General features: G+C 46.1%; 1 protein-coding gene across 2 annotated transcripts in view; it reads right to left on the reverse strand.

The window, feature by feature from the left end:
* Positions 1-21531, reverse strand: part of nrxn3a (neurexin 3a) — a 2036587-nt gene that overhangs the window by 64193 nt on the left and 1950863 nt on the right. The window contains exon 22 of one of the 2 annotated variants that reach the window (XM_059648998.1): positions 1384-1465. The exons of the other annotated variant lie outside the window; for it this stretch is intronic. Coding sequence (XP_059504981.1) covers positions 1384-1465 — 82 coding nt within the window. The remainder of the gene's footprint in view (positions 1-1383; positions 1466-21531) is intronic. 2 annotated transcript variants of the gene reach the window in all.

Consider the following 21531-nt stretch of genomic DNA (forward strand, 5'->3'; position numbering starts at 1 on the left):
CACCATGGGGAACAGTGTAAAGCAGCTCACCAACACCATGGGAAACAGTGTAAAACAGCTCACCAACACCATTGGGAACAGTGTAAAGCAGCTCACCAACACCATGGGGAACAGTGTAAAGCAGCTCACCGACACCATTGGGAACAGTGTAAAGCAGCTCACCGACACCATGGGGAACAGTGTAAAGCAGCTCACCGACACCATTGGGAACAGTGTAAAGCAGCTCACCGACACCATGGGGAACAGTGTAAAGCAGCTCACCAACACCATTGGGAACAGTGTAAAGCAGTTCACCGACACCATGGGGAACAGTGTAAAGCAGCTCACCAACACCATTGGGAACAGTGTAAAGCAGCTCACCAACACCATTGGGAACAGTGTAAAGCAGCTCACCAACACCATGGGGAACAGCGTAAACCAGCTCACCAACACCATGGGGAACAGTGTAAAGCAGCTCACCAACACCATGGGGAACAGTGTAAAGCAGCTCACCAACACCATTGGGAACAGTGTAAAGCACCTCACCAACACCATTGGGAACAGTGTAAAGCAGCTCACCAACACCATGGGGAACAGTGTAAAGCAGCTCACCAACACCATGGGAAACAGTGTAAAACAGCTCACCGACACCATGGGGAACAGTGTAAAGCAGCTCACCAACACCATTGGGAACAGTGTAAAGCAGTTCACCGACACCATGGGGAACAGTGTAAAGCAGCTCACCAACACCATTGGGAACAGTGTAAAGCAGCTCACCAACACCATGGTGAACAGTGTAAAGCAGCTCACAGACACCATGTGGAACAGTGTATAGCAGCTCACCGACACCATGGGGAACAGCGTAAAGCAGCTCACCGACACCATGGGGAACAGTGTAAAGCAGCTCACCAACACCATTGGGAACAGTGTAAAGCAGCTCACCAACACCATGGGGAACAGTGTAAAGCAGCTCATCAACACCATGGGGAACAGCATAAAGCAGCTCACCGACACCATGGGGAACAGTGTAAAGCAGCTCACCAACACAATGGGGAACAGTGTAAAGCAGCTCACCAACACCATGGGGAACAGTGTAAACCAGCTCATCAACACCATTGGGAACAGTGTAAAGCAGCTCACCGACACCATGGGGAACAGTGTAAAACAGCTCACCAACACCATGGGGAACAGTGTAAAGCAGCTCACCAACACAATGGGGAACAGTGTAAAGCAGCTCACCAACACCATGGGGAACAGTGTAAACCAGCTCATCAACACCATTGGGAACAGTGTAAAGCAGCTCACCGACACCATGGGGAACAGTGTAAAGCAGTTCACCAACACCATGGTGAAAATTGAAAAACAGCTCACCAACACCATGGGGAACAGTGTAAAACAGCTCACCAAGACCATTCAGAACAGTGTGAGGCATTCCCGAGCCAGCCGCAGTTTTGTGCTGAGTGGATCTCCATTAGCCTATTCCCTCCTGAATGGGGATACAAATGGAGACAGGCAGTAAGTCTGACCCATCCAGCAATACCCACATCCTGTGTATGAAAAATAAAACTACTGAGTTTTTCGAGAATGTTCCGTTTCTATTTCCAAATCTCCACCATCTTGTTTTTCATTTCCTGGATAATTTTAACAGTAATGTTTTGATGTGTGATGTCAATTTCAGCACCAAAAGTTCTTGTCTAACTGCACTGTCCATTGAGCAGGTGATACTTTTTCTTTATTTATTAACATGACGAGGTTGTTGCTGGCCAGGAAGCATTTATTGTCCATCCCTAATTGCCCTGAGGATAGCTGAGAGCCAGCCACATTGACATTCTGCAGTTACATGTAGGCCAGACCCAGTAAGGAATGCCGTTTCCTTCCCTAAAGGACAACTAGGGAGCCACATGGGGTTTTTTTCCCAACAATCGGCATTGGCTTCACGATCATTAGATTCTTAATTCCAGATCTTTTTACTGAATTCAAATTCCACCATTTGCCCTGGCAGGATTTGAACCCCAGATTCGCAGAATGCTATCTGGATCTCTGGATTAATAATCTGGTGATTATAGCACTAGGCCATCACCTCCCTGAATCTGAGGTGCTGACAGCTGAGTGTTTTACACCAGTTAGGGGAATGGAGTTGAAAAACATATCAGCCATGTTTGAAAGGTGGAGTGGACTTGATGGGCCCAATGTTCTAATTTTGTTCCAATTGCTTATGGACTCCTTGTGGACTTATTAATTAATTGTTACATATTAGCACAAATGATATAGCCAGAAATAGGATTGAGGATATAAAAAGTGATTTCAGGGAGTTAGGATGGAAGCTGCAGAGCAGGACGAACAGAGTAGTGTTCTCTGGTTTACTACCGGTGCCACGAGATAGCGAGGTGAGGAACAGGGAGCGGGCGCAGCTGAACACGTGGCTATGCAGCTGGTGTAGGAGGGAGGGCTTCAGATATGTAGATAATTGGGATGCCTTCTGGGGAAGGTGGGACCTGTACAAGAAGGACGGGTTGCATCTGAACTGGAAGGGGACCAATGTCCTGGGTGGAAGGTTTGCTCGAGTAGTTCGAGAGGGTTTAAACTAGTATGGCAGGGGGGTGGGAACCTGAGCTGTATACCGGAGGTGAGAGTTGATGCAGGTGAGGCAGTAGCAAGAGGTAGACCAGCTAGTGGGAAGGATTTTCCTGGGAAGGAACCAAGGGATCGGTTAAAGTGTGTTTGCTTTAACGCAAGGAGTATCAGGAATAAAAGTGATTAACTTAGAGCATGGATCAGTACCTGGTGCTATGATGTTGTGGCCATAACAGAGACATGGGTTTCTCATGGGCAGGAATGGTTGCTGGATGTTCCAGGGTTTAGAACATTTAAAAAGAATAGGGAGGGGGGAAAAAGAGGAGGGGGTGTAGCACTACTAATCAGAGAGGGTATCACAGCTACAGAAGCTTCCATTGTCGAGGAAGATCTGCCTACTGAGTCAGTATGGGTGGAAATTAGGAACAGCAAGGGAGTAGTCACCTCGTTAGGGGTTTACTACAGGCCCCCCAATAGCAGCAGGGAGATTGAAGAAAGCATAGGTCGACAGATTTTGGAAAAGTGTGGACGCAGTAGGGTTGTTGTAATGGGTGACTTTAACTTTCCTAATATTGATTGGAACCTCCTTCGAGCAGAAGATTTGAATGGAGCTGTTTTTGTAAGGTGTGTTCAGGAGGGTTTCCTAACGCAGTACGTTGACAGGCCGACGAGGGGAGAGGCCATTCTAGACTTGGTGCTCGGAAACGAGCCGGGGCAGGTATCAGATCTTGTGGTGGGAGAGCATTTTGGTGATAGTGACCATAACTGCCTCACATTCTACATAGCAATGGAGAAGGAGAGGATTAGGCAAAATGGGAGGATATTTAATTGGGGAAGAGGAAACTATGATGCGATTAGGCATGAGTTAGGAAGCATGGACTGGGAGCAGTTGTTCCATGGTAAGGGAGCTATAGACATGTGGAGACTGTTTAAGGAACAGTTGTTGCGAGTGATGAGTAAATATGTCCCTCTGAGACAGGCAAGAAGGGGTAAGATAAAGGAACCTTGGATGACGAGAGCAGTGGAGCTTCTTGTGAAAAGGAAGAAGGTAGCTTACATAAGGTGGAGGAAGCTAGGGTTAAATTCAGCTAGAGAGGATTACATGCAGGCAAGGAAGGAGCTCAAAAATGGTCTGAGGAGAGCCAGGAGGGGGCACGAGAAAGGCTTGGCAGAAGGAATCCGGGAAAACACAAAGGCATTTTACACTTACGTGAGGAATAAGAGAATGATCAAAGAAAGAGTAGGGCCGATCAGGGATAGCATAGGGAACTTGTGTGTGGAGCCTGAGGAGGTAGGGGAAGCCCTAAATGAGTTTTTTGCTTCTGTCTTTACGAAAGAAACGAACTTTGTAGTGAATGAAACCTTTGAAGAGCAGGTGTGCATGCTGGAATGGATAGAGATAGAGGAAGCTGATGTGCTGAAAATTTTGTCAAACATTAAGATTGACAAGTCGCCAGGCCCGGACCAGATTTGTCCTCGGCTGCTTTGGGAAGCGAGAAATGCAATTGCTTCGCCACTTGCGAAGATCTTTGCATCCTCGCTCTCCACTGGAGTCGTACCTGAGGACTGGAGAGAGGCAAATGTAATTCCTCTCTTCAAGAAAGGAAAAAGGGAAATCCCCGGCAATTATAGACCAGTAAGCCTCACGTCTGTCGTCTGCAAGGTGTTAGAAACGATTCTGAGGGATAAGATTTATGACCATCTGGAAGAGCATGGCTTGATCAAATACAGTCAACACGGCTTTGTGAGGGGTAGGTCATGCCTTACAAACCTTATCGAGTTTTTTGAGGATGTGACTAGAAAAGTTGATGAGGGTCGAGCTGTGGATGTGGTGTATATGGACTTCAGTAAGGCATTTGATAAGGTTCCCCATGATAGGCTCATTCAGAAGGTCAGGAGGAATGGGATACAGGGGAACTTAGCTGCTTGGATACAGAATTGGCTGGCCAACAGAAGACAGCGAGTGGTAGTAGAAGGAAAATATTCTGCCTGGAAGTCAGTGGTGAGTGGGGTTCCACAGGGCTCTGTCCTTGGGCCTCTACTGTTTGTAATTTTTATTAATGACTTGGATGAGGGGATTGAAGGATGGGTCAGCAAGTTTGCAGACGACACAAAGGTCGGAGGTGTCGTTGACAGTGTAGAGGGCTGTTGTAAGCTGCAGCGGGACATTGACAGGATGCAGAGATGGGCTGAGAGGTGGCAGATGGAGTTCAACCTGGATAAATGCGAGGTGATGCATTTTGGAAGGTCGAATTTGAAAGCTGAGTACAGGATTAAGGATAGGATTCTTGGCAGCGTGGAGGAACAGAGGGATCTTGGTGTGCAGATACATAGATCCCTTAAAATGGCCACCCAAGTGGACAGGGTTGTTAAGAAAGCATATGGTGTTTTGGCTTTCATTAACAGGGGGATTGAGTTTAAGAGTCGTGAGATCTTGTTGCAGCTCTATAAAACTTTGGTTAGCCCGCACTTGGAATACTGCGTCCAGTTCTGGGCGCCCTATTATAGGAAAGATGTGGATGCTTTGGAGAGGGTTCAGAAGAGGTTTACCAGGATGCTGCCTGGACTGGAGGCCTTATCTTATGAAGAGAGGTTGACTGAGCTTGGTCTCTTTTCATTGGAGAAAAGGAGGAGGAGAGGGGACCTAATTGAGGTATACAAGATAATGAGAGGCATAGATAGAGTTGATAGCCAGAGACTATTTCCCAGGGCAGAAATGGCTAGCACGAGGGGTCATAGTTTTAAGCTGGTTGGTGGAAAGTATAGAGGGGATGTCAGAGGCAGGTTCTTTACACAGAGAGTTGTGAGAGCATGGAATGCGTTGCTGGCAGCAGTTGTGGAAGCAAGGTCATTGGGGTCATTTAAGAGACTGCTGGACATGCATATGGTCACAGAAATTTGAGGGTGCATACATGAGGATCAATGGTCGGCACAACATTGTGGGCTGAAGGGCCTGTTCTGTGCTGTACTGTTCTATGTTCTATGTTCTCTAATTCTGAGAAGTTACCTCAGCTGACATGGTGGGATTTGAACTCATGTCTGGAGTAATAATCGAGACCTCTGGCGTATGGATTTGATTGCACTGAAATGTCAATCTCCAATCCCTCCTATCAAACTGGGGAATGGCCTGCTCCTGCTGCTCAACACTACTCCTTCGCTTTCCTGCCTCTGCGGCCAGTCGCTTATATTTCAAGTGATTTTGATCTGTTTCCCCTGAGTATCTCAGCCCCTAGGGCATTAATCATTTCTTTCTGCTAATGTCAGTACTTGTAACCTCTTGAAGATCTTGGATTCAATTCAAGCTTCATCTACAAGATGACTGAGGCTGGTAATTGTATTCCTCGAGTGAAATTTCTCAGAAGTGATTAGATTTGAACAGCCTGGTGCAATTCCTGAAAGTTTGAATCAAAGTAGAAGTTTATATCTTTTATTTTAAAAAAACTCATACTTTGTTTGACTAAAGGATAGTTTACTGATGGCAAGGATTAATGTTTCAAACTCCAGACTGAGGTTTGTAGGACATTACTACACAGAAGGATAATGTTTGGTCTTTTGTGTCTCGACCTCTGATGTGTGTCTGTGCACGTGCCCTCCGACTGCGTGCTTTTTCGGTCAAGTAACCTGAATAGGTATTTTCTAATTAGCCTGTTCAGAATTGGTATTACATGTCACTTGTGCAGGCGAAATATGAAACTGGGTCTCCTGTCTCAGAAGTGGTGTCACTACCACTGGCCCACAAGAGTCCTGGTAACCTAGGGGAGATATTTTCCTGATCAACCTGGAATCCAGGTCTCCTGATCCAAGAGGCAGGAACACCACCGCTGTGCCACAAGACCCTCACAGTGACCAACGCAAAGCTGGTAATTGCATAATTGTTTTCAGGAGCTAAAATTAACGATAGCTTATTAGTTGTCACATGTAGAGCAAATGGGAATGGCGGTGGAACTGCGTGGCTTAATTGGCTGATGTATGGCTGGGGATAATTCCAGTAGTTATTGATTCGCATTCCGAGTGAGGTTGACTTAACCATACAACCCCTACAGTGTGGAAGAGGTCTTTCAGCCCATCGGGTCCACACCAACCCCCTGGACAGCAGTCCATACAGACCACCCCCTACCCTCTCCCTGTGACCCTGCATTTTCCATGACTAACCCACCTAGCCTGCATATGTTTGGACAGTGGGAGGAAACCAGAGCACCTAGCGGCAACCCACACACACACAGAGAGAATGTGCAAACTCCACACAGATCAAGGCTGGAATTGAACCCTGGCTAAAAATTTGAAATAAAAACAGAATTTGCTGGAGAAACTCCACAGGTCTGGCAGCACCTGTGGGGAGAGGAACAGAGTTATTGCTGCAAGCCTGACAGAACTTCTTTGGAACAGAGGAAGAGTCATAGAATCCTTACAGTGTGGAAACAGGCCCTTCAGCCTAACAAGTTCACACCGGCCCTTGGAGAATCGCACTCAGATCCATCCCCCTATAACCCACCTAATCCACTGAACACTATGGGAAATTTAGCATGGCCAATCCACCGAGCCTGTACATCTTTAGACTGTGGGAGGAAACCCATGCAGACGTGGGGTGAACATACAAACTCCAAACACACAATTGCCCGAGGGTGGAATCAAACCCGGGTCCCTGGCGCTGTGAAGCAGCAGTGCTAACCACTGAGCCACCGTACCACCATACCAGACTGGGAACATTAACTATTTTCTCTCTCCACAAATGCTGCAAAACCTGCTGACTGGTTCCAGCACCTGTTTTTATTTCAAAAAGTATTTCGTTTGCAACAAAGCACATTGATGTGTCTGGAGGATATGGAAAATGCTATATAAGGACATTAGAACATAAGAACAAGGAGCAGGAGTAGGCGAACTGACCCATCGAGCCTACTCCACCATTCAACAAAACCATGGCTGATCTCTTCGTGGAATTTAGCTCCACTTCCCCACCTGCTCACCATAACCCTTAATTCCTTTACCGATCAAAAATCCTTGCCTTAAAAATGCGTGTCATACCCATAATTATTGGTACATTTGGAGTTTCAAAGAAGAGAGACATTTGGTGAAATTATATTCATTGTTGAAGCAGCCCTGAGTAAATCAATGGAGCAGGGTGAGACGTCTGTGCTCCCGACCCAGTCATTCTGTTTCCTTAATGGAGGTGGCTAATGGAGTAGATGCAATGATATTAATTTTCAAAAATTTACAAGATTCTGGAAAGGTTCCGTTGGACTAGAAAATGACAAATATAATTCCCCTATTCAAGAAGGAAGGGAGGCAGAAAACAGAAACTTGTAAACCCGTCAGTTTGACATCTGTTGTAAGGCTCCCATTAGAATTAATCATGAAGCAAGTGAAAGCTGGGGCACTTGGAAAAACTCGAGGTGATGAGCAAGAGACAGCATGGATTGTCAAAGGGAAAGTCTGTTGAAGCAATTTATTGAAAATCTTTGAGGGAGTGACATGCCTTGGGCATTAAATAGAGTCTGTTGATGTGCTGTACTTAGATTTCCAGAAGGCAGTTGACAAAGAGCCACCATAAGGATTATTGCAAAAAAAAAGGGAGCTCATAGCATGGGTCAGGGTGGGCTGATAACATAACAGAATGATCGAAGATTGGCTGGCTGGCAGAAAACAGAGAGTATACAGCAACAGGCTGTTTACTGATTGATTCAATAAGACAAATGGAGTCTCACAGGTCCCTGTGGCAGGCCCTCAGTCTTTTTAGAGTTTATATCAATTACAAACGTGAGGTGGCTGAAGGCATGGGGGCTACGTTTGCAGATGACACAAAGACAGGTAGAATAAATGATCATGATCAGCCATGGTTTCATTGAATGACAGAACAGGCTTGAGGGCTGAATGGCCTTTATTATAGGAGGAATTGAATGTAAAAGTAATGATCTAAGTGACACCTGAAACATAGTCATTGATTTGTCTCCACAGGTACTTCCAGATCTGTTGACCTTTTCCAACAATTTCTATTTCTAACTTCCAACATCCACAGTTCTTTTGGTTTTTACTTTGTTAAAATAAGAATACTATGCTTCAGTTATACAGGGCATTGGTTAGACCATATCGCAAGTATTGTGTGCTGTTTTGGTCTCCTTATTTAAATAAAGCTGTAAATGCATTGGAAACAGTTCCAAAGAGTTTTATGAGATTCAAAGCTACAATGAATGCGTTGGCTTATAAGAATCAGTCGGCAGGACTGGGGTTATTTCTACTGGAGTTTAGAAGAGTGAGGGGTGATTTGATTAAAGCATGTAAGATTCTGAATGGCCTTCAGAGGCTGATGTAGAAAGGAAGCTCATTTTTAAGGCTGAATCTATAAATAGCAGTTATAAAATTAGGGATTACTTGTTTAGATCAGTGATGAGGAGAAATGTTTTCATGTTAGAGGCTTGTGTGACTTTGCAAGGCAATGGAAGTAGGGTCTTTGAATATTTTTAGCAAGTAGATTCTTGTTAGCCAGGGAAATAAAATGTTCTCAGGGCTAGATGTGAGTATGGAATTTGGAACATTTGGAACACATTAGGCATGATCTTCGTGAATTGCTGAGCAAGTTTGAAAGGGTAAATGGCTCATTCCTACTCTTGACTTGAATGCTCATAATGCGCGGCAGGCTGAGCAGCATCTTGGGAGCTTGGGGGCTGGCGTTTCGGGCCTGGGCCCCTTGTCGGAAGTGGGGGGTGGGGAGAGGGCTCTGGGGTGGATGGGGAGGGAGGGGGAGGCGGGCCGGGGATGGGTGGAGGGGAGGGTGGGTGGGGCCGCACCTCCATTTCCTATCTACTAACCTCATCCCGCCCCCTTGAACTGTCCTTCTTGCCCGAACTGACCTATTCCCTCCCTACCTTCCCACCTGTACTCTCCTCTCCGCCTATCTTCTCCTCCATCCATCTTCGATCCGCCTCCCCCCTCTCTCTATTTATTTCAGAATCTTCTCCCCATCCCCCTTTTCTGATGAAGTGTCTAGGCCCGAAACATCAGCTTTTGTGCTCCTAAGATGCTGCTTGGCCAGCTGTGTTCATCCAGTTATCTCAGATTTCCAGCATCTGCAGTTCCTATTATCTCTGATCATAATGTCTTCCTTTTCACTTGTTGTTCTGTGCAGTATGATTCCGTGGGCATTCTCAGTCAGCACCAATAAACTATTAAAGTTAACATTTTAATACTCACTTAGACTCTTGAATTCAGTTGCTCATATGCTCAAGCATATGTACACTCTCACTTTTAACACACTCATACACTCGTGCACTCTTAACCACACACTCAAACATGCACACGCTCTCAGACTCAAATATGTGCACATTCTCAGACACACACACACACACAGACACACACACACACACACAGACACAGACACACACACACACACACAGACACAGACACACACACAACACACACACAGACACAGACACAGACACACACACACATACAGACACACACACACACACACACACACACACACACAACACACACACAGACACACACACAATTCAAGGTACAAACTCACGTGTGCTATTCTAAATGTACATTTCTATTTAAGAACTATGTGGAACATTGGTAGACATGGCATAAATTGAATGTTTTCTCGATTCAAATTAAGTCAACAGTTTAATCAGTGCTTCTGTTGGCTGCAGAAAAAATCATGTGACTTTGGAGAAAAAGCAAGCAAATCTTTCAAGGAGATAAGAGATGGGCATAAGCATTAAATACTAGAAGTCCCGGTTTTAAAAAGACTAGAGAATATTTAGGCTGATGGTTTCCTAACAACCAGCTCTGTACTTGGTTTTCAGTTTTATAGTGTGATATAAAGATGTGATTTAAATAAATTAAGAACATTTATTTTACAGTTTGGACTTTGAGTGGGTGCCGTGTGAGTTCGCATCTGTGTACATGATATCTTTAACATCCAGGAATATCCAAGATGAGGACTTGTACCCATGATGCTCAGATAGAAGAGGACTTCTCACTGAGCTTCAATAAAAACAATGAAAAACAAAAAACCAGAAATCTGAAAAAAAGGACAGAAAGTGCTGGAGACACTCTGCATCTGTGGAGAGAGCAGCAGAATTAATGCTTGGAGTTCAATATGGCTTGCTCTGGAACTCATTAAGTGCAAGGAGGGAGAATGAGAACATATAAGAAAAAATAAAGAGGCCTGACAACCACCTCAGGACAGACTAATCGTTAATAAATGAGAAAACTGCAGAGAGATTTTTTTTTATTCACTGTCTGGACCAGCATTTCTTGCCTGTCCCTAGTTACCATTGAGAAAGTGATGGTGAGTTGTCTTCTTGAACCACTGCAGTCCATGTGCTGTGGGTTGACCCACCATGCCCTTAGGGAGGGAATTCCAGGATTCTGACCCAGCAACAGCGGTTTTGTATTTCCAAGTCAGGACGGTGAGTGGCTTGAAGGGGAACGTGCAGGGGGTGGTGTTCCCATGTATCTACTGCCCTTGTCATTCTGGATGGAAGTGGTCATTGGTTTGGAAGGTGCTAAGGCTCTTTGGTGAATTTCTATAGTGGATCTTGTAGACAGTGCACACTGCTGCAAGTGGGCATCGGGGATGGAGAGGGTGGATGCTTGTGCTTGTTCCTGGATGATTTTCATTTTGGTTTTATTTATCACTGTCACATGAACCTAGGTACAGTGAAAGGTTTTACCGTACAAAGTGCATTAGGGTAGTAGAACAGAATGAAGAATACAATGTTACAGCTGCAGAGAAGGTGCACAAAAAATAAGGTCAACATTAAATTTAAAATTTGGGAGGTCTACACAGAGGTATATCAGCAGCAGGCAAGAAGCAGTTCTTGAAATGGTTCTTATGTGTGTTTAAGCTTTTGTGTCTTCTGCCCAATGGAAGAAGTTGGAAGAGATTATAAGCGTGGTGGGAGGGGTCTTAGATGATGGTGGCTGCCTTCCCAAGGCTCGGGTCAAGTTTCTTGAGTGTTGTTGGACCTGCATCCATTAAGGCAAGTAGGGTGGATTCCTCCACACTCCTGCCTTGTTAATATCCTTAAGGGCCTTTGTGTATTTTAGCAGTGGCTCGAGAGGTAGTTTGGGTGCAATAAGTGTGGTATCAGTTAGATTTGGGAATGCTGTAACAGCATTTGGCACCTTTCCAAATGTGGGCTGGTGTGATTAATTAATCCCTCATCACGAATGTCATTTGGCTCACATCAAGATTTGCCTTCAGCCTATGCGTGATCAAAAACCCTGAGGTAAAAAATCCCAAAGTGCCCTCGCAGTAAACCGATAGGGGACACATTGCACAAAGACACCTTGGAGTTGGTGTTTCAGAGATAGTTGGAACTGCAGATGCCAGAGAATCTGAGACAACAAGGTGTAGAGCTGGATGAACACAGCAGGCCAAGCAGCATCAGAGGAGCAGGAAAGCTGATGTTTTGTGTCGAGACCTATCTTTAGAAATGGGGGAGGGGAAGGAGATTCTGAAATAAATAGGGAGATGGGGGAGGCGGATAGAAGATGGATAAAGGAGAAGATGGGGGGGAGGAGACATACAGGCCAAAGAGGCAGGGGTAGAGCCAGTAAAGGTGAATGTAGGTGGTAAGTTAGGGAGGGGTTAGGTCAGTCCAGGGAGGACGGACCAGTCAAGGGGGCGGGATGAGGCTTGTAGGTAGGAGATGGGGGTAGGGCTTGAGGTGGGAGGAGGGGATGGCGGGGAGGAAGGACAGGTTGGGGAGGCAGGGACAAGCTGGGCTGGTTTTGGGATGCGGTTGGAGGAGGGGATATTTTGAAGCTTGTGAAGTCCACATTGACACCATTGGGCTGCAGGGTTCCCAAGTGGAATATGAGTTGCTGTTCCTGTAACTTTTGGGTGGCAATGTTATGGCACTGCAGGAGGTGCAGGATGGACCTGTCGTCTAAGGAGTGGGGGAGGAGGAATTGAAATGTTTCACGACTGGGAGGTGAAGTTGTTTATTGCAAACCAAGTGTAGGTGTTCAGCAAAGTGGTCCCTAAGCCTCCGCTTGGTTTCTCCGATGTAGAGGAGGCCACATCTGGCACAGCGGATACAGTATACCACATTGGCAGATATGCATGTGAACATCGCCTTGATGTGGAAAATCTTCTTGGGGCCTGGGATTTGGGTGAAGGGGGAGGTATCGAGGCAGGTGTAACACTTCCTGCGGTTGCAGGGAAAAGTGCCAGGTGTGGTGGGGCTGGAGGGGAATGTGGACCGGACACGGGAGTTGCGGAGAGAGTGATCCTTCTGGAAAGCAGATAAGGGTGGAGAGGGAAAAATGTCTTTGGTGTTGGGGTCAGATTGCAGATTGCTGAAGTGTTGGAGGATGATGCATTGGATCCGAAGGTTGGTGGGGTGGTACGTGAGGATGAGGGGGATTCTTTTTTGGTTGTTATTGCGGGACGGAGATGTGAGCGATGAGTTGCGGGAAATGCGGGAAACACGGTCGAGGGCGTCGTCGACCACTGAGGCGGGGAATTTGCGGTCCTCGAAAAACAAGGAGATCTGAGATGTTCGGGAGTAGAATGCCTCATCCTGGGAGAAGATGCAGTGGAGACAAAGGAATTGGGAATAGGGGACGCCATGTTTGCAGGAAGGTGCGTGGGAGGAGGTGTATTCTAGGTAGCTGTGGGAGTCAGTGGGCTTGAAATGGATATCGGTTTCCAGGTGGTTGCCGAGATGGAAACAGAGAGATCCAGGAAAGTGAGGGAGGTATCAGAGATGGTCCAGGTGAACTTAAGGTTGGTGTGGAAAGTGCTGGTGAAGTGGCTGGACTGTTCGAGCTCCTCGTGGGAGCATGAGGCGGCGCCGATACAGTCATCAATGTAACGGAGGAAGAGGTGGGGTTTAGGGCCAGTGTAGGTGCGGAACAGGGACTGTTCCACGTAACCTATGAAAAAGCAGGCAGAGCTTGGGCCCATGTGAGTACCCATGGCCACCCCCTTTGTCTGTAGGAAGTGGAGGAATTGAAAGAGAAGTTGTTGAGAGTGAGGACGAGTTCGGCTAGGCATGGCTAGGTGGATGAAGGTGTCGGTGAATGGGGACTGGTCTGACCTGTGGGACAAGAGAAGGGGAGGGCCTTTAGGCCATCTGCATGGGGAATGTAGGTGTATAGGGGCTGGAGGTCCATGGCATAGATAAGGTGTTGGGGACCATGGAATTGGAAGTTTTGGAGGAAGTGGAGGGCGTGGGTGGTGTCACGGACGTAGGTAGGGAGTTCCTGGACAAAGGGGGAGAAAATGGAGTTGAGATAACTAGACATAGGTTCTGTGGGGCAGGAGCAGGCGGAGACAATGGGTCGACCAGGGCAGGCAGGTTTGCGGATTTTGGGAAGGAGATAGAAGCAGGTGATGTGGGGCTGGGGAACAATGAGGTTAGAGGCTGTAGGTGGAAGGTCACCTGAGGTGTTGAGGTCATGGATGGTTTGGGAGATGATGGTTTGGTGCTCAGGCGTGGGGTCATCATCAAGGGGGTGGTAGGAGGAGGCATCAGAGAGCTGGCTCCTGGCCTCGGCGATGTAGAGGTCAGTGCGCCATACTACAACTGTGCCTCCCTTGTCTGCAGGTTTGATGGTGAAGTTGGCATTGGAGCAGAGGGCTGCATATTCTGTGTGGGAGAGGTTGGAGTGGTAAGAGGGGCGGAGAGGTTGAGGCGATTGATGTCTCGACGGCAGGTGGAGATGAAGATGTCGAGGGAGTTTAGGAGGCCGTGGGGTGGTGTCCAGGAGGAGGGGGTGTATTGGAGGTGGGAGAAGGGGTGAGTAGAGGGATGGTTCGGCTCACGGTTGAAGAAGTAAGCACGGAGGCGGAAGAGTTTGTGCTTGGTGTGTTTGTAAAAGTTCATTCATCTGTTGGGATGGGAATCTGTTACTGTTACTTGCTGTAGGCTGTAATTGACTCCAGATCGAGAGCAATGTAGTTGATTATCAGAAACAAAAACAGAACTTTCTGGAAAAACTCAGCAGATCTGGCAGCATCTGCGGAGAGAAATGTTTCGGGACAAGTGAACCTTCTTCAAGAAACTCAACACCATACAGGAAAGATCACAAACATCCACTCTCTCTACCACCAATGGTCCTTTCCACCAGTGTGTACTATCTATAAGCTGCATTGAAGAACTGGACCCAAAATAGTATCTCTGTTTCTCTCGCTACAGGTGCTGCCAGACCTCCTGAGATTCTTCAGCGCTTTCTGTTTTGTTTCAGATTTCCAACATTGGTGGCTTTGGGTGGTTGATTTGCAACTGCTGTGCGAAATGCTCACTCAGTGCGGGCCAGAGCTCAGTGTCTCAAGGCCAATAAGCGCTGGTCTGACCCGGCAACATTCCAGGAATCACATAAAGAAAACACAGGAGTCAGTGTCTTCAGGCCCGCGGTGGGACTGAGTGTGACAGGCAGGCTGAGAAGATGTTCAAAAGCTGCTCGGGAGAGCTGCATGAAATTGAAGCTTGACTTCAGAAAGCATGACGAGCCTGCAATATTAAAGGGCCGAGGTGACATTGTGTGTCAGAATGTGAAACTTGATGGTTAATGATTATCTGCCCAGGAAGAAATGTTATGACCTGCAAGGTATTGCGACGTGTACCTAAGCTTTGTGCTTTGAGGACGATTTGTTCATGTTATGACGATGGATTTCAGACTGAAGCGATGCCCAGTGAATGGCAATCGGCAGAAAGGAGTGAGATCAAGGTTAGCAGGAAGGAGGAGTGTGGCTTAGTGATGGAGAGGGGTGTTAACCCTGCGGAATTTCACAGGATTTAAGGATCATTAAAACAACAGTTGATGGAATTTGTTGTCCATTTTGTTTGAAAGCTTTACAAGTCACAAAGAAAATTAGATAAGACCATAAGACATGGGAGCAAAAGTGGGCCATTCAGCCCATCCAGTGTGCCCATGGCTGATCTTACAATCCTCAACTCCATTTTCCAGCCTTTCCACCAATAACCTTTGATTCCCTCCCTGATTAAAAATTTATCGCAGCCTTGAAAATACACAATGACGCAGCCTCAGCAGCCTTCCATGATGAATAATTTCACAGACTCACTCCCCGCTGAGAGAAGAAATTTCTCCTCATATCTGTTTTAAATGTGCAACGCCTTATTCTGAGATTATACTGTCTGGTCCTTGAGTCTCCCACAGGGGCAGCGGGAAAACACTTTACTGCATCTACCCTGTCAAGTTCCCTGAGCATCTTGTATGTTTTAATCAAGTCACCGCTCACTCTTCTAAACTCCAACAAAGTACGAGATACTGGGAGGTTAATGTGAGTGATGTCTGAATATCTCAATGGTGAGCCCTCCAATCTCCACCCTGGTTACCTCCCACTCATGTTTAGGGTGGGGTTGTACAGTTGCCTGGTGACAATACACTCCAGGGAGGCAGGTTGACATTTTAAATATTATAAGTGGGCTGTGTTTCCTACTTGGTTTACCATGTTGGAGCATTGCGGCCTCCTTGGCCTTGTGGCCTGCTGTAGCATGTTCCCTACTGAATGAAAAGCAAATCTGTCTAGATCAAGTTGGCTTTCTGAGTGAGGGCCCTCTATCAGTCCATCAGTGCATTGGAACCCTACAGTGATCAGGGATCTCCCATGCCTGCCATTCCTTTAGCTCTTACCAACACCCTTCAACTTCCCCATCTTTTTTCTTTATTCTCTCACAGGATGTGAGCATCGCTGGCAAGACCTGCATTTTTTGTTCATCCCTAATTGCCCTGATCTATTCCCAGGTTAAACCATATCCCCTGACTCTGCAAACACTCCAAATCTCCTCATCCTGAGGAATCTGTTCAATTTTCCAATTGGCTCAGATGCCAATGGCAAGGACAGACAGACCAAGAGAGGCCAATGGTAGAAGGAGAGGGGAGGTGGCCAGTGGGTGGTGGTGAGATCTGTGGGCACAGACCAAGTAGAGTTGGTAATCCAGTGGGAATGGGTGGAGTACAGGAGGGTAAGGAGATGGATTGGATGCAATGGCCAACAGGAAGCATCAAGAATCATGTTCAGATTCACAATAAAATGAGACTTATTGGCGTAGTGAAGAATCCCTGAGTCTGACCCTGTTGTAAAGCAATGCCTACTTACCAGCTAGAGTCACTGGGAAACACTCTGGTGTGGGAACCATGCTTGATAATATACCTCCCTGTCTAATACTTCTACCATCAGTCACTGTGATCCAGGCATCTGTATCCAAACCAGGCATTGATCCTGGGACCATCAGAGTGTTAAATGACCAGTGTCCAGCGACATGAAACACTACCCATTCAGTTAATGATGGTGCCCTGGGGTGTGTTGCCAAACAAAGACACCTAGGGATGCAGCTACATTGTTCCTTGAAAGTGGAGTTGCAGGTGGACAGAGCGATGAAGAAGGTATTTGAAGGTACGCTTGCCTTCATTGGTCAGAACATTGAGTATACGAGTTGGGACGTTGTGTTATGGCTGTACAAGGCATTGGTGAGGCTATTTTTAGAATACTGCATTCAATTTCAGTCACCCTTATGTACGAAGGATGTTGTTAAATTGAAAGGGTTTAGAAAAGATTTAAAAGGATGTTTCCAGGGCTGGAGGGTTTGAGTTAGAGGGAGAGGCTGAATAGGCATGGGTTTTCTTACCTTGAGCTTCAGATGCTGAGGGGTTACCTGATAGAAGTTAATAAGTCATGAGGGGCATGGATAGGGTGAACAGCCAAGATCTTTTTCCTGGGGTGCGGGAGCCCAAAACTAGAGGGCATTGGTTTAACTTGAGAGGGTAAAGATTTAAAAAGCACCTAAGGGGTAACTTTTTCATGCAAACGATGGTGCTTGTATGGAACGAGCTGCCAGAGGAAATGGTTGGGGCTGGTACAATTACAATATCTAAAAGGCTTTTGGATGGGTATATGAACAGGAAGGGTTGAGAGAGATATAAGCCAAATGTTGGCAAATGGGCCTAGATCAGTTTGGGATGTCTGGTTGGCATGGACAAGCTGGACACGAGCTGTTTCCGTCCTGTAAGATGGGCAACAAATGTTGGTCACGCCAGTTACACTCACATCCCAAGAATAAATATCAAATAAAATGTAACGCAAGGGAGACAGAAATAACTCTGAGCTCCCTTCTCCCTCCCTATTTCTGTAGAAGGGACCTGACCCGAAATGTCGACTTGCCTGCTTCTCTGATGCTGCTTGGCCTGCTGTGTTTATCGAGCGCCACACTGTATTATTCCTGACATCTGCAGTTCTTACTACCTCTGAGTGAGTTATAACTCCACTGCAAAGCCTGTTCTAAGGTAGCCCACCTTGAAGGAGTTATCCTCCTCCCTCTGGAAAGACCTCAGTAGATCTCATCCCACTGTGGCCTTCTGATAATCTCTTTGGTCCTGAAATTCTTGGAACACATACTCAAGCAAACCAGGTAATGCAACCACATCTCCTTTCTCAGTCACTGTCTTTGCCACCCCCCCCCCATCTCACTGACCAATCCCCACAACTCCCTTCCTGCACTCACCTATCACCACCCACCTACCTTCTCCAGCACCCCCCCTCCTCCCTCTATTTGTTTTGGAGCTTCCTTCCTCCTCCCCCATTTCTGAAGAAGAGTCCTGACCCAAAACATCAAGTTTCCTGCTCCTCTGTTGCTCCCTGGCTTACTATGTTTCTCCAGCTCCATGCTGTGTTATGTCCAGCGTTATCACGAGACTATTAATCTAGAGACCCAGGTAATGTTCTGGTGATCTGGGTTTGAATTCTGCCACAGCACATAGTGAGCGGTACGGTGGCTCAGTGGTTAGCACCGCAGCCTCACAGCGCCAGGGACCTGGGTTTAATTACACCCTCGGACAATTGTCTGTGTGAAGTTTGCACATTCTCCCTGTGCCTGCATGGGTTTCCTCCGGGTGCTCTGGTTTCCTCCAACAGTCCAAAGATGTGTAGGCTGGGTGTATTGGCCATGCTAAATTGCCCGTAGTGTTCAGAGATGTGTAGGTTATGGAGGGATGCATCTGGGTCAGTATGGACTTGTTATGCCGAAGGGCCTGCTTCCACACTGTAGGGATGCTACGAATTTGAATCCAACAAAAATTTGGAATTAAGAGTCTAACAATGACAATGAATCGATCGTCTGGAAAAACATATCTGATTCACTCATGCCCTTTGGGGAAGGAAACTGCCTTCCTTACCTGGTCTGGCCTACTTGTGACTCCAGACCCACAGCAATGTGGTTGGCTTTTAACTGCCCTCTGGGCAATTAAGAATGGGCAATAAATGCTAGGCCAGCTAGTGATGCCCTGATTGTGTGAATGAATTTTATAAAATCAGCATGATGTTGATATGATGGGGATGGTTTGATTTTGAAAATGAGTCTATGAGATTTTTGCTAGATAGGAATGATTCCATTTTGAACAAGAGTCATACAGTGGCTATGAGCAGAAAGAGGAAAATGATAACTCTACTATCTTTCTGCACCCCCCCCACCCCGAAGACGCTGCCAGATCTACACAAAAAAGAGGAGTCAGAGCCGATTCCACCATTTGCTCTCATCATGGTTGATGTTAGCCGTCGAGTTTCTCCTATATTGTCTGCTTTTATGAATGGTTTCAGAACCAAGATGTGTGGATAAAATAGAGGCACAGGCCAACCATGATCTATCTGAATATAGGACCAGGCTTGAGGGGCTGAAGGGCCTCCTCCAGTTTCCATTTTGCCCTTAGAAGTGTTCATAAAAACAATCTTATCTTTGCAGATTACGTCCCTTTGCGCCCAATTTAATATGGAACAGGAAGCAGAGTTTGAGCGTCAATGTTGCATGATGTACAACAGTGAAAGGACGCCCATAACTCATTGCCACCACATTCACAAGTGATTTATGACAAGCTTTCAGATGAATGAAGCTCTGTCAGTGATGTGCCATCAATGATGAGATATTTATTCGACAGGGAGTTCATTTTGCACTTCAAGTGCATTCTGAAAGACATCTTGTAGATTGGACCGTGCACAGATAATTCACTGTGGTGAGCTGCGATCATTTTCTGTGGGCTGCTGAAATGATTATCATTATCAATGGAATAATTAATGGCTTCTCCATTTATGAGGCAACAGAACATTCAGAAAGAAATCTGCTGCTTGAATGAAAAGATTTCAGTGGCTACGAGCAGAAAGAGGAAATTTCCCTCACCCCTCGGCCTCACCCTAGAATTAGGTTCCAGTGCAAATTGCACCTTATGGTACAAGTCCATCAAAATCCAATGTCAACAGCAGACAAAGGCTGGAATTTCTCTCACCAACTTATGAAAGGAATATCTACCATGAAGCAGGGATAAAGCATTTGGTTCTCGGTACATTGTAATGACACAGTTCTGGTACTATATCTCAGTCAGTGGCCCCAAACCATCTCTGCCCACGAATATTGAAATGGGATTAAAAACTTCTGGCTACCTTCTTTAGATATTTTGTGGGGGTTTGATCTGGACCGTAACAAGATGTATAAAATTTTGAGGGGCATGAACATGGTATTCAGGAAGAAATCTTTCCCCTTGGTCAAAGGATGAATGGCCAGGGGCCAGAGGTTTAGAGGAGATGTGGGGAAAAATATTTTGACCCAGTGGATGATAAAGGTGGAAACACTGATGGCATTAAAGAAGCAGATACATGTAAATTTGCAAAGGCAAGGCTTGCAAGTCTTTGGGTCAAGTGCCGGAAAATGAAGCCTGGTGTGTTCATCCAGCTCCATTCTGTTCTTTAGGATAGTCAGCCATTTGTTTTTGACGAGTGCAGACTCTATGGGCTTTTTTTCTGCGCTATAGATCGCTATGACTTGCTGAGTATAACCACATGTACAAATTTGAATAAAACTGGATAATATATCATGCGCATGAGCTTGAACTGTAAGGTAGAATGATTACTGTGGGACAGAGATAAGAATGTATAAATGTGTAACTTTTTTGTTGGAGAACTGTTGTCTATAAAAGTGGGATAAAATCATTGTCTTGTAACAGATAGGAGAATTGTGTGTTAACATTGGTGGGTACATATCCCATGCATGAATGAAAAAATCATTTAGACAAAGAAAACTAAGTTTTGTTTTGTCTTTACAGGATCAAAAGGTTAAAAATGCTCCCTTTCAATGTTGATCCTACCCTGAATCCCAGCAGACAGGGTCCACTGAGGAATACTGGTTTGGGTCCAGTTGTCCCAAGTTGCTTCTTCCAGAATGAAACAGGAGCAGTATGAGACTGCTGCATGAGCCATCCAGCACTTCCTGAGAGCAAGGTGATGTGGGCTTTGGGTCTGGCAGATTTACTCTGTAACCATTTCCCTGGCTCTGGGATCAGCCACGCTCCAGGGAGCCTCAGTGGTACTGCCTCAATACTCTACTGCTGCATAAGGGCTTTCAAAAGGTCAACGGGTGCAATTCTTGTGGTGGCCCAGTTGGTCAGCTAAGCAATGGAGGATGGCATAAGCAGAGGGTTTTAGGGAGAACATCTCACTATGTTCTCTGTTCCTACAGGTTGGGGCGCTGAACCTCGATACAAATAAGGATGCAATCACAAAGAGGACTTGCAGCAAATGGAGACCTTCCTTATGGAATTCTGAGCCTCAATAACTCCTACCAGACTGTCCATCCCTCACTGGTTCAAATCTACCAGCTCCCTACACCCCCTCTGCAGAAATGGAGTTGATATTCTCTTGAACTTTTGATAAAGGGCTTATCTTCCAAGGAAAGCTTTAACAGGTTAAGCTGAATCCATTGGATTTTGGAAGAATGAGAGATGATATGATTGAAAATCATTATATCTGAGAGGACTGGATAAGTTGGTCACTTGGATGAGAGCCAGGAGACGTAGTTCTAGGAATGAGAAGTCAACTTTTTTGAGACAGAGGTGGAGAAATTTTATTTTCCCTTAGAGGCTCGTTGGAATTTAGGAAGTAAAGGTTTCTTTAAAATTATTCAAGGCTGAGTGAGAGAGATTTTTTGATAAACCATGGAGTCAAGGCCTATGCAAAGC

Source organism: Stegostoma tigrinum, chromosome 10 (genome assembly GCF_030684315.1).
Source record: "Stegostoma tigrinum isolate sSteTig4 chromosome 10, sSteTig4.hap1, whole genome shotgun sequence".
NCBI classification, from domain to species: domain Eukaryota; kingdom Metazoa; phylum Chordata; class Chondrichthyes; order Orectolobiformes; family Stegostomatidae; genus Stegostoma; species Stegostoma tigrinum.